Here is a 15,673-nt window from a genome sequence, read left to right on the forward strand (position 1 = left end):
GTCAACAAATCTCATGAGCAGAGCCAAGCTAGCAATGAACTCCTATCTACAACTATTGTCCAAAAACTATTAAAAATACATTAATGAGCCACACTGCTGAACTGTATTACTGTTACTATCTTATTGTTATTTTTACTCTTTGGAACCATTTCTAAACAAGTCTTCATGGATGAAGGAACATGTCACCCAGTGCAGCAGTGTGTGCAGCTCATTGATGTGTGTTGTGTTTAACAGTTTTTGGACAACAATGGAGGTCTACAGCACAGAAGAAAGAGATAATTCAGGCTTTGGACACACACAATACTTGGTTTGGCTTTGTTGACAATAAGAAAAATATTTTAAAAAACCCTGCCAGCCAAATCCTTTAACTGACTGATTTCATTTTACAGACGTTTTGAATATTGTGTGTCTCTTAGTTGAAGTCACTGAGTGTATATCTCTCCTCCAATCAGGTATCAGGGCCGCGAGGGCTGGGCCCCAGCTTCCTACCTGAAGAAGAGTGACCTTCAGGGCCAGAAGCAGTCAGCAGGCGGTGCTGCACATGCCAGTACAAACGACCTAGATGGATTTTCTAAACAGAACCAGCAAAACAATACAACCAAAGAGAACCGAGATAATGGCCAGAAAGAGAACAGGCTCTCACTATTCTCTGATAACAAAAGTAAGTGACACTTAAACACTTTATATGTTTTAAATGTAATATTTCAAAGCTTTAATAGAGTTAGCATACTATTATTTAATACTAAACTTTAATGCTGAATGTGTTATTTCTCAATGTACAGTTGTGCATTTTTGAAATGTATAACCCAACAAAAATATTAATTACTTATGGATTTTTTTCCCTCTCCACAGGAGTGGGATTAAGACAAAGACCTCCTCCACGCAGAGATCTTACCATTGTAAGAGACCACTTTCAAATCTTTGTTTGACAGAGAGGGGCAGGGGGAGGATTATATTATTTTAGAAGATCACTTTCCATTTTGTCAACAAACAGTTTCCTTTTAATTGACTTAACCTTTATATGCCTCTATCACATCCACAGCCACGTGGTGCAAACCTTCCCAAGCCACCCATTCCTCCTCAGGTTGAGGAAGAGTTCTACACCATAGCAGACTTCCAGACCACCATCCCTGATGGAATCAGCTTCCAGGCTGGAATCAAAGTCGAGGTGAGTCAAGCACTTCCTAAAATTGTATTACAAAAGTATGAAAAAACATTTTAGTGCAACATATGGCTTGAATACATTTAATTATTTTGATGGTCATAGAGTGATATAGTAAAATTAAGTGACTTTTTTTTTTTTTTTTTTTTTTTAAACCTACCAGGTGATTGAGAAGAATGGAAGTGGTTGGTGGTACATCCAGATAGATGAAAAAGAAGGCTGGGCCCCTGCCACATTTATTGACAAGTACAAGAAGACTAGTACTGTCCCACGACCAAATTTCCTTGCCCCTTTGCCCAATGAGATGGAAGATGGTGGTTCTTCAAATGACAACTGGTCCAAGCCTTTACCAGATGAGCCAACTACAGCCTCTGAGTCCTGTGCAAGGCCTAAACTGAGAGATTGGAAGTCCAGTGCCAAAGGGTCCTTCCCTGGGCCATTACCTCCAGCCCCAGCTGCCCCTCCAGTCGAGGAGAAACCAGCTCTGCCACCTCGAAGGGAGTCCATAAATAAGAGCTTTGAATTGGAGGTAGCAGAGAAACCAAGATCAGATCATTCCAAGCCTTTACCCCCAAAGCCCCCAGCTCCTGGGGTCATCATGCCACTGGTTCCGCCTAAGGCAGCACCTCCCTTAAAATCAGACAAACCACAAGAGACCAAAAAAGAAGACAAAAGCAAAGCTCTTCACCTTCGGAATGAGATGGGTCTTGAATGTGGTCACAAGGTCTCTGCTAAAGAGGTGAAGAAGTTTAATCTGAAACCTGTACCTAAACAGCCACCAAAACCGAAATCAGAAGACAAATCAGAGGAGAAACCAGAAGCAGCTGGCCCAGCTGCGTTTATAAAGCCCAAGCCAGTGATTCGACCTAAGCCTGTTCCAGCTGCCAAGCCAGATTCCCCAGCAGAGAACAAACTTGACATCACCAACCTGAGAAGCAAGCTGAGGCCGTCAAAACCTGCTGATCTTGGTTCTGCATCAGCAGAGGTGAACGACAGCTCAGCAGCAGTAAATAGTTCCCATCCGAGTTCACCCTCTAACTCTCCCCCCATCCACATCCCTTCTCTCAATAATGGCAAATACTGTGACGAACCAAAATTCCCCCCAAAACATATGAATGGTCATAGCCAGGACAGCTCATCACCCCCTGGGAAACCAGCAGTGCCTCCCCACAAGGAACCTCCTCAGAGACCCCCCAGCATGGTTCCAAAGAGACCTCCTCCTCCAAAGAAGACAGACCCATCCAGCCCAACTGAGCTCAAAGCTCCACCTGCCCTAAAAGAAGCCCTGGACATTCCCAAATCTGGACCACCCGCACTAAGCAGACCCCCTCCCCCTAAACCTAAAGGGCTTGTGGCACCACCTCCAAACAAAGAGAAAGAAGAGTCCAAGGTTAATAGAATCCCGATTCCTTCCAAACCCCAGTTGAAGAGTGAGAAGCCCGGCCCACCAAAGGACAAGCTTCCACCTTTACTCAAGGAGTCCAGTAAGGACGATCTGTATTTGGCTGTGGCGGACTTTGAAGGGGATGATCCAACATCCAGCTTCAAGGTGGGTACAGTGTTTGAGGTGCTGGAAAAAAACAGCAGTGGCTGGTGGTTCTGTAAAAATGTAGGACAAGAAGTCGAGGGCTGGATCCCCTCGAATTACTTGAGCAAAAAACCTTAGGCAGTGAATGTGCTGTTAAAGTCATCGCCATATGAACAAATAAACTAGGGATTTAAATGAACAAAATATCACTACTTTGTAGCTAATTACCATTTTTTATTTATAGGTACCTTTTTTTTTATTGACACGTTTTGTTATGTATCATTTTGATGAGGATATTCTACCGAAACTGAACCAGCAATAACACATGACCTTGTTGGGTCTTGTGATGTTTACTTTGTTTTTGTTTTTATCTAAATATTACATGAAATGTTAGGTGGATTCATTGCCACATGCTAGTCGCAGCCTGTGTTAGTCTTGCCATCAGATAGGCTAGATGGTAGAACAGCAGTAGATGCATCTCCACCCATGCCTTCTATGATACGGTGCCTAAATATTATATGCAAAGTGCTTAATATACCATATGCAACTGTAGATGTCGTCCCTGTTGGAATCTTAAAAAAGTAGAAATCAAAAATCTCTGTCAAGGGAGACACCAGATGTTCAAACCCTGACAGTCTTTTCACAGTAGTGAAGGAAAAGAAAAAAAAAGAAAAGCTAAAATCCCATAGACAGAGAGACTGCACATGAACTCACTGGGGGAGTTCAATGACTACATATGGGCTTCAAGTGCTAGTAGCAATTACTACAAGAGATGTCTTTGCCAAGTAGAAGTGCTGTTTGTTATACTATAAACATGCCTAATTAGTTTTTGTGTTATTGTAATGCTTTTCTTCTTTTTACTACATAATTAATGTTGCAGTGACCTGTGACAGATGTGCACTTTTACAGCCATTTCAGATGAGGTAAGGTTAAGGTTTGCACATGCTGAAGGATTGGGAAGAATGCCACAGTGCATTTAATTTCTTAGTTTTACTGGTCATTGTATTGGCAATGCTCTTTTTTTTATACTCACTGTAACAAAATATCAACAAGTGTAAAGATGAGGCTACAGCAAGCCTTAAGAATTCTGTGTAAAAGTATCTTATCATATCATACCCAAAAGAGAGAATTGTGAAATGTGACTTGTCAAGCACATCTGCATATCTGTACCAGACGTCTGACCAAGCATAAGAAATTGGAGATCTACAGTGATTTGTGCAATGATTTACAGTATTGTAAGTGTACAGTCTGTTCATAACCGAAGTTTGGTGCTCAAATAACAACAAAGTATGTATAAAAAATGTTTTACATTAATGCTTGACTGGTCTCAAGCATGGTCAGTATGTCAAAGTATTTTTTATTGTACAGTAATGAGAGGCATATCTTAACTGTTGTCACTTTTCTTTGATGGTCCACCTGTTAGGTATTTTAATGCTGTACTGATGAAGAGAATAGAAAGACTGAGAAAGAATTTGGTTGGTTGATTCCTGTGATTTGCTAATAAAAGCAAATAAAGAGGGCTTTTTCTGTCAAGAGATGAATTAAAATAAGTAAGTTCTGAAAAAGTATATTAAACAGCTTGTCCAGAAATGGTTTAATATGCATCTTTAAATTCTTAGGTTAAAGTAAATAAGCAAAATTTGAAAAGAAAAATGTATGTTAATGATTCTGGAGACAATCAGACAAAGCTACAAGCTGTAACAATGATTCTGTTCTGCTTCTAGTTGCTATAATGTTATACCTCCGTTTACCCCGTTTTATACAGAAGTGACAGTAAATTAAAGATTAAATACACCGGAAATGGTATTCAGAAATAATATGTGGCTAAAAGACAGTAAGGTACAGTACAGTACAAGGAAAATTGTATGGGTTGATGGTGTCATCATTTCAGTATTGTAATCTATTTACTTATTTGCTATGTGTTTTTCATTACATCGTGTCTCCTTTTACGTAAATCAATAAAAGTTTCTGATTTTTCAGTTCAGCTGTCCTTGTGTCTGAAATGATGTTTCAAAAATCTATTGAAAAAATATTTCCTGCCGTAATGGTTTATGGATATCATCTCTTCCTGGCTTTTGGAGAATTGAAATCATTATCAGTACTCCCAAATCAAATTTTATCAACTAGTAAAGCCTTACTTGTTATTTTATTTATTTAAACCTGCATTAATCAAGCTTTTAATAGCTAATTTAACAATGGAATGTGTGACATAACCATTATTTATTTATGTTTGTTGGGGGGCTGCAAAGTTAGTGTTTTTTCTGGCAAGATTTAGTTGGGTAATGACAGATGGTTGTTGCAAGTACTTGCTTACTTGATGAAACTTAACTGTGACATACAGGTCATTGTCCTTTTGCCTTTCCTTCAAGGTCCTGCTCTTCTCTGTATAATGGATGACTTTGCCCTTGCCTCTAATCCAAATCTTGTGCCATCAGAATCTGAATGACTTTATTCTTCATAGTATGATTTGTGCTTTGATCATATCATTAGATACCATTATTATAAAGGCTCTGCAACAATCCAGTAATTAGAAATCTGCTTTTATTAGTTATGTACAACAGTGGTTCCTTCTGATAGTTTCATTCACACTCACAAGCCCTCCATACAAATATTGTCATGTAAACTGAGGCAGAGAGGAAGACGTAGAGGAAGCCATTAAACGTGACAGTAAATAGTTTTTACAATAAATTTAAATACTTCTGAGATAGAATGTGAGAAGGAGAGAGAGGCATTAAGCTGTACCTGATTGCTGACCTGATTCAATATACATTAGCAGGCCAAACTTGTTTAAAATAATAAAGAAAAAACAAACAAAAACAAAATACTTTCTCTCAACAAGGCAATAAGTTCCACAGCTGCAAACTTTAGGTTTCAGAGGAAGATTAAACATCATTAAGCATCCTACAGCAGACTGAATTGTTGCACAAAAATGAGTTATCATTATGATAATCCAAAATCATATAATTATAAATCAATTCTTAATGAAACGCCTAAATTATTACTGACAAACATATAGTCCTTATAAGTTCTTTGCTTAGCCAAAGTATGAAACTAACTTTCAGGCACTCTGGAAATAAACTCTTCATATTATTCTCCCTCTCAGTGCAAAAGAAGGCAAAGTTAGAGAAAAGAAAATTTAACCTCTTTAAGCTTTGCAAAGACATACATGTAATATTGCACTTTGGTTAGCAGGCAGCTCATTCACTGCACATATTAGAACAATTATACACTTAATACATTTTTTGAATTCAGATTTAAATCCCCTGTCTAACATCCTTCAAAAGAACACAACAGTATTTTGCTTTGGCTTTGTCAGTTCCCATCCAGTGTGACTGATTTTACAGTAAAAATACAACATAAAAAAAATAATATGTGAATAACAATTACTCTCTTCCCTTGTCTGTTAAAATCCAATTTCTAAGTAATCATTTAAAAGAAATTATTAAATTCTAGTAACTTTGGATTTAGCCATCCCCCATCATATCAAATACACAAAACAATAGACACATCCTTCATGCCATTGATTTTGATTAAAATAAAAATAAAAAGTTAACATTTACAGTGATGAATCTGGATTTTCACTTTAGGTTATTCTTACCCAGCAGAAATAAATAATGGCTGACTTTGGCAACTCTGTGACACTGTGACATATATTGACTCATGAACAAAAAAATGAGCTAAGACATACAAAAATGGGAAAAAATAACATTTTGGGTGTATTTTTGGTCATATTTGTAAGACAGCACTGAAAATTTGAGGGTAAACAAAAAGTGCTTGGTCACTGGCTCAACAGCGTTCATAGAAACGATCGTTCTTCCTCCTCATTCAGAGGGAAATTCCCTCGCTGGGTGCTTTGGACAACAAATTAGTTTGGTGTATGAGCAATATGATGCAGACTTGAACAGAAAAGGGAAACTAAAAAATAGCAGATACTATGCACTAGAGTAATGTAAAGCACATGATGTGTCAAATACTAAAACATTTTTTTTTTCAAAGAAAAAACCTTAGAAGTTAAAACATAAATATTCACTAAAACATTAAATGAATCTAATGGAAGGGAAATCATGCTGCCATTACTGGCAAAGCAACTAAAAACAGAGGCAGCAGGCAATTGCAATGCCTATGTGTGTGTGAGTGTGTGTATGGTTATGAGTCGGGTGCTAACAGTAGCCTGGAGAAATTGTACAGCATCACAGTGGTAGTTGTATTATGTGGTGGAGGACTCTGGGTAAGGCACGAACTTGGAGAGTTTGGTGGGAGAACTGGGGTTAGGGCAATCAGAAATCTCACTCATCTTGAAGAAAGCCTCCTGCTCCTTTTTCTTCATGTTTAGCTCCTCTTCAAGGGCCTAGGAGGGTTAAAGGAGAAGGAGAGGGGGCAAAATATGTATAAGATTACAAGCTCACACAGAGGTATGAAAACTGAAATCTTTTTTATGGACATTCACATAAAAGCTTCAACAGTAACTCATGGAAAGTAACTCAAACCGTTTGCGTTACTTAGAGTCTGTCACCAGCATTTGAAGTAGACAATAAGGGGGGAAATTTGTAAGCAGACAGAGAAAATGTAAACAAGTACCTTCTTTCTGGGTTTCAACTGATCCCTCCAGTCCTTCATCAGCTGGTTGTGTTGTTCATCCAACTGCTTGAGCCTCTGGGTCTCATTCTCAACTAACAGGTGGCATTTTTCATTCTGAAGCACAACATTCAGCCATTTTTAACAAATATAGGCTTATTCATTTTAGTCATATTAGCTGCAGACTTGTAGACTTGTGTTAACACCCCAGTGGAATGACAAACATACAATGACATTTAGGATATTCACCTGTAGCTGCTGCAGATCTCTGATATTGCTTTCACACTGACCAATCATCTCCCTCATCTGGTTCTCGTGTTTCTGCTGCTGATGCAGCCTCTCTGCCTTCTGCCTCTTATCCTCCTGCTGAGAAAACTGGGAGACACAAAGGCAATGAATGACTAAATAATTAACTGAATGCTTAAATATGCTGTAAGAAAACTCCTCCCCCCACCTGTTTTATCTTCTCTCTGTCCTCTGAAGCACTGCCTGTCGAGTTGATGCGAAGGCTTTTCTTAAACATGGCCATGCGGGTTTTGGCCTCACCACGCTGAATCTTGGGTAGCCGGTTCTTCTCCTGCTGCTGCCGGGCTTTCAGAATCTCAATCATCCGTTGGTTGTAACACTGCATCTGTTCTTGCTCCTGTAGAGCAGAGAAAAAAGACAAAATGTCACACCTGTGTCATATTTGGTCAAGTAATAAGAATAAAAGTTACAGTGGGATCTATTGATTTATTTACCTTCTCATGTTTCTTGAGAAGCTGATGCCTCTGGAGAAAGTACTGGTCTTTCAGCTGCTGCTTCAATAACTGGTGTCTCTCATAAAGGTTCTTCTCCTCCATGTCCCAAACTGTAGCTTCACGCTCTGATCAAAGAAAAGTTATTAAAAGATTATTAAAAGATTTGTCTGAAACTCAATGCCAAAATTGCACAACTTCAATATCCAGGGGTGGGCTCAAAACAACAGGGCTTGGAGGTTATTTTATCAGGTGCTGTGTCTGGTTTGAATTACGTACCTCGTATTAGGTGGTGCTTCTTGTCAAGACAATTCCTCTCCGTCTCTGCAATCTCTCTCTTGTTGTTGGAGGTGATTCTCTTCAGCGTGGTGTCAAGGTGGTTCCTCTGAGCTGCCAAGAATTTCTCTTCCTAAAACACAGAGAAGAGAAAAACATGGATGGAAACTGTCATTACCCCGCTGAAGGATAACAAGCTCTTTTTTTACAATAATGGTTAATGGGCTTTAACAAAAAGCAGAATAAAATATGTTGTTTTTCTACCTGGCTCAACATAAGAATGCACTAAAATACCATGAGTCCAACTGACTGTTGCCCAAACGACTTACCTCTCTAATCTTCATGTCTTGGAAATTATTCATCCCCTGCTTCAAGGATTCTTTCCGCTGACTTCTGGGCAGCTTATCAACAGATTGTTTCACCTAAACAAAGATAGGAAGGCACATGTTAGTGGTACACAACTTAAAAATAGACGGGTAAGTGAGCAAAGTCATTGACCAATTATCATTTATTTGTCCACATCCTGTGTTCCAAGGCAATTGGAAAGGTGAGTAATTTCATGCACACGTTATCTCACCTCCTTTTTCTTGTGTTTTAACTGATCCTGGAACTTGTGGTGGTCGCGTTCCTGCTGTGCTTTGATGCGTTTAGTCTCATCTCTGAGTTTAACATTGTGGTCTGCCTCCATCTTCTCAATAGTCTGCTTCTGGTGCTTCTCAAGGTTCTCTAGCTCTACATCGTAGTGCTTCTTCTTGGCCTGGGACAAAATAATACACAATGTGGGCTTTTGAGATAAGATAAAAATAACTATTTTCTTGTTAAAAAAACTTAATGTGAGTCCTGTTCCTGTGTCCTAAAAATGATATACAACAAAATAAACTACTAAAAGAAACAAAAAAACAGCATCACATACCACAGTTTTCAAAATGATCATAGAGTGGAAGAAATAACTTTAAGTAAGATAATATCTTCATAACTGTAGAAGTTATTGTAATTAAATTGCAAGTATGTGTGTATGGCTGTGACTTACGTGCATCTCCTGGTCAAAACGCCTCTGCATTTGTTCTCTCTGGGACTCGAGTTTGGTGTTTAGAACAGCCTGAGCACGATGCTCTTCTTTCTGCAGTAAACGGAGCTCACGCAGCTCCTGACGTCTTAACATACAAAAAATACGCAAGTTATTAGTATTTACAAATTAAAATATAGCTTAACAACTTCTTAAATGTATATACTTTGTACTAATATGTAATACTGTTATTATGTATAAACTCAATCATCAAGTCTCAACTGAAATCCCAATTTTAGAAGAAAAAGGGGAAATTCATCATTTCATTTTCTAGATTTGATTTTTCAGTCAGCAGGAGTACAGAGAAACAAGCTCTGGGCAAACAGTTTTGTTAGCAATGCTGTTGAAGAATTACAGCGACAGCATGTAAACTGACCAAAATGACATTTACACATATATTTAGGCAGTAAACAGACATTAGCAGTGCAATATTCCTTGGTGGTTGGCTTGTTTGGTCATTCAGTGAGCAAAGGTGCAAGAAAAGGTATATAACCTTATTTGAATGTTAGGTAAGCTGAAAACTAATGTGCGTTGTTATTTGAAGTTTGTGGTTTTTGAGATGTGTAGCAGGCTGCTGTCTTGCTGTCAGTGTGACATCATTGCTTCATGCAAATGCAATTAAACAATCGGCTATATAGGAAAAATTCTTCACCCATACATCCAACAATGAAACAAATAGATATAACGGATATGTAAGCTATAGCAGAAACAAAAACATGCAATTCAATCGGACTCAAATGGAAAAACTATTTCTTTGTAAACAAAACAAAACAAAACAAAAAAAATGGTGGTCATAGATGCAATGTCTTATTTCTACCACTAGATGGCATGAGTAATGCACCAGGAATTCCCTGGGGTATCTATTTAAGACAGCAATACCTATTCAAATCAATTTTTAAAAAAATATGCATATCAAGTTATTCCTGTCAGCGGGCAACAGGACAACAATACTGTACTGATCCATAACTTTGGGTTTTCCTACACCAAAAAAAACAACTAATCTATTTTTCACCATGATGCAAAATGTTTTATTTTCTTTCTAACTATAAACCAAATGTATCTTTTTACTTAACAGTTTGGAAATTTGACTTTAATCTCAAGTGGTTTAAGCCCAAAATCCACTTCTCACTAAACAGACAACAAACATATGTGTTTGTGTACTCAATGTGTGTTCTGTAGAGACATACCTCAAGAATCTCATTTCCTCATCCTTCTTCTCATCATCCCTGATGATCTTGGAGGTAGTCACGCTCACCTGCACACCGTCAACAACAAACTTCCTAGTTCGCTTCAGAGTCTTACTTGAAAAGCCCTGACGGGAGGACAAAGAGGGGCAAAAAAGGAGGATATTAGATTAATTCTGACCTCAGATGTCAAATTTTAGATTGCACTTTTATACATGCATCACAATATTGTCTGTGTTTGAGAGTAAACATTGAAACTCTGCCATGAAGTTGTTCAAGTAGTCAGTGAGACATGTTGGGACTTTATGAGTATCAAAGTGGAGCTAGGAAATTAATCATGAGAGCTCACTGTGTCACAAAGGTAATACGTATTTTGTATAATTAAGGAGGAAGGAGAGGTAGCTATGTGTGAAAAGGGCATTAATATTCCTGTCAATCTGGTTTTGCATTTTCCATGCAGGAAGTAACCCTGTTGAACAACAAAACAACATCATCACTAAACACTGCACAATGTGACTTGGCTCCTCAAACTTACTTAACCCCTGACAAAAAGGTTGGACAAAAACATACTTTATCTAAATTTAGTTGATTGTGAAACTACTACAACCAGTTAAAAATGTTGCCAGTTCCTGAATCAGTCACAATGAGAGAAGTCTATTTCTGACCATGGCAGATCTGTGACCTTTTTTCTTTCTTTTCTTTTTTGGCAAACTCTTGAATTTAATTTTTGAGTTATGGAGGAAGACAGCATGGACTAGTTAAACCATGCCAAAAGACATCATAACATATGTTTTACATCAAATATTCAAAATGAGTCAGTGGGTGACCCCTCCTTATTGTTGAACAGGCACAATTATTGTAATGACTAACTAAGCGCGTGTTGCTGAATGGTTACATGTCCAATGTCTCCTATCTAAATCAGCTTCAGTGACAATATTTACAAAACTGATAGGGTAGGGTTTACTTGGTAAACAGTGGGTGGCTCAAACCTTGGATGTCGTCATTTCCTGGTTTATAAATAGATTATTTATAAAGGAGAGGAGAGCAGGGCAGAGGAGAACAGAGCAGAGCAGAGCGGAGCAGTGGAGTGGAGTGTAGAGGAGAGGAGAGACACTAGTATGGACTAAAGGGAAGGTCCTCTCAAGGCAGGGCGGAATTTAATTTGTGAAAACTGCTGTCAACTTCGACAAAGCTTCCTCATGAACCCAATACAGCTGAGCAAACAGATCCCATGTAGGTCTATGTGAGGCTACCGTCAGGGATGACAGCTGCTTGATGCTACTTTTGTGCTGTTTTGCCCTGTTGATTCCCTTTGTGCTCAATCCACACATTTACAATAGCAATAAATCAATGTAGTTGTGTGTTTGAGTGTGTTGAGTATGCTGTGTTCAAAGGGCATTCGGGTCATTCTATAGTTCACCATGTGTCATTCACAAAATCACACATGTACACAGCTCTCTGGTACACACACACACACACACACACACAAACAAAAATTAACTCAAGCACATCTGCTTGTGCACGCTGGATGCTCTTAATCATAAACGGTACACTTATGCAGAAACACACTCACAAATGCAACATACAAAAACAGAAAGAGTGAAAGACTGTTAATACGCCTGCATGTCCTCTTGCCCAACAAAGATCTCCCATTCACTCTCAGAGTCGCTTGCTGAATAATCTGTTCTGGAAAAACTTAACATACCACAAAAACTCATCGCACAGTCAATAGGATTTCAATCATGGTCAGCCGATGAGCCTCCAGAAGCAACTGAGTGACAATGAGCTGCACAGAAACTTCCATTCACAGTAGTGAATACTAAACTGTGCCCACACAAAGGCCACATTGGTTCCAATGAATGGAAAATGTCACATATTTTGCTTCAGAAAGGCTTGGTGTCTAATGATAAAGTGGTTTGTGTGTTCTCTTCCTCACTGGGATTGTCACACAAAAACTACAAATCTGGTGATTTTTGAGGGCTAAATACTTCTTTTCAAACCAACTAAATTATCTGAAAACTGCATTGCCACAAACCTTTCTCCCAAAATGAGACAATTTGGATATAAATAATGGTAATCTTTTACTGATTAATGCCTTCAGTGCTGAGTGAGTGTCTGCATTAATTCTAACCAGTTAAAAAGGAAATAAAATGTGTTCATATTGCTTAAAAGAATAAACAGCAATAAAAAGTTACAGTACAATCAGTGTAATGTGTGGGGAAAGCACAATCTTCTGTCTGAGATGGTGAACACCCACACCCCAAAACACAACACAATGCAGTTTCAGTTCCACTGTGGGTGTTGAGAAATAGTTTTCCTAAGGCGGTGTTTTCCTACAGAGCAGAGAGCTGCCTCTGCACCTTTTTTACACCTCAATGCTGCTCTATTTAACATTATAGTTGTGTTCTGCTCAAACACTTGTTGCTGAAACACAGTGGCAGAGGAATATGTCGATATAGTATAATAGCTCATTCATCTTACCTGTATTAGTATAACATTATGCAAAGCCATCATCTACTTGGCATTTAAGTGATAAGATAAGGGACAGGTCAGGGTGCTTTACTAGGTACAGAAAGTTTTGCTCACCCTTGCAGACATCGAGATGTTTTCCCTGTTGTTTGACATGTCCATGCTCTCTGATGCCATGCTGCCTGAATAAGAGTACCGTTTGTTGATTATCCCTCCATTGATATAAGGCGAGACAGTCTCAGCATTTCCTCCCGTCGATGCCTGCTCTGGGGTGCCCATGGTTTGGCTATCATTCAGCCCAGAACGTGGTGTGGGTACTGGGGTTGGAGCAGAAGATGGCTCAGGGGTGGGTGTTGAAGGGTCAGTAGAACTCTCGTCTGGATTCGGTACGTCTATGTTAGTCATAACGCTGCTTTTCTCCTCGGTTATCTGGATCTTGGGCACGTCTACAATGATGATGTCTATACTTTCCTCAGATGTCTCAGGTTTGGGGAGAGATGGTGGCTGTTCTGTCTCTGGGGTCTCCACAGAAACCTGGAAAATTAATTTTAGAATTAGTATCATAAAATCTTTGTATACACTACAATCAAACTTTAGGAATATTCTCAAAGCTTACATAACTCTGTTTCACCTCAACTAAAGTGAACCTGATTGGTCTAATAAATGAAAACACAAACTGGTCCTTTTATACAAATACTAAAGAAAGGTTTATTATGCAACAGAAAAATAATTAAACATTTTTAAGATTACCTTTTCCTCCTCCGATGTGGGGGTACTTTTCCCATCCTCAATGCCCGAGTCTGAGCTGGAAGTCTTGGTTAAGGCGTCACTCTCAGATTTCTCTGACTCAAGAATGTCTTCATTGGGTAGCTTGTCTCCCAGCTCCATCTGGTCTTTTGGAGGAGGATTCTGCCGTGGTAGGGGAACAGGGACCACCATGTCGGGTCCTGGCTCCCCCTCTGGCTCGGCTCCCTTCCTGGGTAAAGGTATTGGTGTGGTTGGGGAGGGTGTTGTGGGGCTTGGGGTGTCCAGAGATTGGTCTCCTTCCAAACTGGTCTGACTGGTCTGGCATGGCTCCTTACTGGGAGACTAAAAAAATGAGGAGGAGAGAGAAGAGTATTGTTATGTACTGATAACAATTGCTGTTTTCAGGTTTTACGTTACTGGTGGTCTCCCAAATGTTAATGTTTTCAACCTTCCTGCAAGTTGGTTTTATCCCAAATGCTAATGGACAAAGTACATCAGGCTTCACATCTTCAAGGAAGTAACATTAACCTTTAGTTTAGCAAGAATGCAGTCATCCCTTGCACTACAAGCATAATCCTGGCCAAGATGCTAATCAGTAATAAGTGCACTAATAATGACAGAGGTGTAAGGTCTGTGTAAATCATGGCTGACAACTAAGGACAGAGAGTTATTTCTGGCATCACAACCAATAATCTTGTGTGATTTTTGTTCATCGTTCAGCAAAATAAAGCATGTGCAATTTATTTACTTCAATAACCTTGATTTAACCAAAAGGAAAAAAAGGAATTTGTCCAGGCGAGAGAATATAAACATAAAACAGATGAGACAAAATAGAATTAAAAATGCATTTTTGAAAACCCTGGATCAAAATTTCTTATAATTTTAATAATATAAAACATCAGAAGCCAGAGTAGGAATAATCTCTGCAGCAATTATATAATGTCACAGAAAAAGACAATTTTCTCAATTTGCAATCTTATTGAGCACAGCTATCTGTCAGACTGACCAATTCTGCTTCTTGAAATACTTCTGCTCTGTCTCCCAGCAGGGGTAAACAGAGCCATCAAATATCTTTATGATCAGGTGCAGCTTCAAGCTTTTCTATCGTTTCAGCAAACATCTCTATCTCGCTGTGTACGATATATAGGAAGAGATAAACAGTTGGGTAACTGCTTGGCTGGTCTCCAGGGTCTTATAGCTGTACTGCAGGTGTCAAAATGTTGCTCTGCATCCTTGTTGGAAGAGACAAGGAAACAACTGCAATGAGTTATAGTTAGCCAAGGACTAAGGAGAAAAGTATGATGCTTTGACTAAGTCAGCCATTTACAAAGTACTGTAGCAATTAAACTAATTTCATGATAAATTCAGCATTTACTGTTTAAAAATCTCATTGTCTGATAGCATTTCCTGGACAAACTAGACACTGAATCCAAAGTCCTACAATGTTTGATCAATAAGATGACTGGAAATGACAGTGCAAAACACCACAGCAATGACTGCTGTGGATTTTAAAAACTGACAATAAATAAAATAAAAAATCCAGGATGTATAAAGTTACCCTGAAACTACACTGTCACTACACTGGGGCCGAGTTATTCACCTCAATAAACTGGAAAGTAATCACACTAACTTGTGGAGGAAGAGGAGGAAGACATAAGTGGGCAAGCATCCATCTTCATGGAGAGAAAAACATCCACACAGGCTCAACACAACTGTCTCGTCATAGTTTCCTGTTAGTATTTCAAGGATCCTCTGTAGTTGTGGGCCACTGGCGTACAGTAAACTGTCTTTGTTTATTTAAGGGTCAGAGTATAGCAGCAGAACAATGTACAACCTTAAATTATTTACTCCTTCAGGGGTTGTGAGACGACAGCTTTTCAATACAGGAGCGAGGCCAAAGGCAGCACCTAAATTTAACCATGTGTGTGG

The 15,673-nt window shown here is 38.9% G+C and overlaps 2 protein-coding genes across 3 annotated transcripts in view; one reads left to right on the forward strand and one right to left on the reverse strand.

Annotated features, from left to right (window-relative positions):
• The window catches only part of sh3pxd2b (SH3 and PX domains 2B), a 37,816-nt gene extending 33,153 nt beyond the window's left edge, over nucleotides 1-4,663 (forward strand). For both annotated transcript variants that reach the window (XM_053331788.1, XM_053331789.1), the window contains 4 exons: nucleotides 453-661; nucleotides 853-899; nucleotides 1,043-1,168; nucleotides 1,326-4,663. In XM_053331788.1, coding sequence (XP_053187763.1) covers nucleotides 453-661; nucleotides 853-899; nucleotides 1,043-1,168; nucleotides 1,326-2,828 — 1,885 coding nt within the window. In that variant the 3' untranslated portion in view covers nucleotides 2,829-4,663. The remainder of the gene's footprint in view (nucleotides 1-452; nucleotides 662-852; nucleotides 900-1,042; nucleotides 1,169-1,325) is intronic.
• A 557-nt stretch (nucleotides 4,664-5,220) lies between these two features.
• The window catches only part of stk10 (serine/threonine kinase 10), a 37,461-nt gene continuing 27,008 nt past the window's right edge, over nucleotides 5,221-15,673 (reverse strand). Inside the window, exons 9-20 of the mRNA XM_053331630.1 lie at nucleotides 13,748-14,086; nucleotides 13,115-13,531; nucleotides 10,532-10,656; nucleotides 9,309-9,432; nucleotides 8,856-9,035; nucleotides 8,608-8,700; nucleotides 8,282-8,411; nucleotides 8,006-8,130; nucleotides 7,720-7,908; nucleotides 7,515-7,640; nucleotides 7,269-7,382; nucleotides 5,221-7,038 (exon numbers count right to left, since the gene is read on the reverse strand). Coding sequence (XP_053187605.1) covers nucleotides 6,898-7,038; nucleotides 7,269-7,382; nucleotides 7,515-7,640; nucleotides 7,720-7,908; nucleotides 8,006-8,130; nucleotides 8,282-8,411; nucleotides 8,608-8,700; nucleotides 8,856-9,035; nucleotides 9,309-9,432; nucleotides 10,532-10,656; nucleotides 13,115-13,531; nucleotides 13,748-14,086 — 2,103 coding nt within the window. The 3' untranslated portion in view covers nucleotides 5,221-6,897. The remainder of the gene's footprint in view (nucleotides 7,039-7,268; nucleotides 7,383-7,514; nucleotides 7,641-7,719; nucleotides 7,909-8,005; nucleotides 8,131-8,281; nucleotides 8,412-8,607; nucleotides 8,701-8,855; nucleotides 9,036-9,308; nucleotides 9,433-10,531; nucleotides 10,657-13,114; nucleotides 13,532-13,747; nucleotides 14,087-15,673) is intronic.

The sequence above is a fragment of the Scomber japonicus genome, chromosome 13 (genome assembly GCF_027409825.1).
Source record: "Scomber japonicus isolate fScoJap1 chromosome 13, fScoJap1.pri, whole genome shotgun sequence".
Classification (NCBI taxonomy): Eukaryota; Metazoa; Chordata; class Actinopteri; order Scombriformes; family Scombridae; genus Scomber; species Scomber japonicus.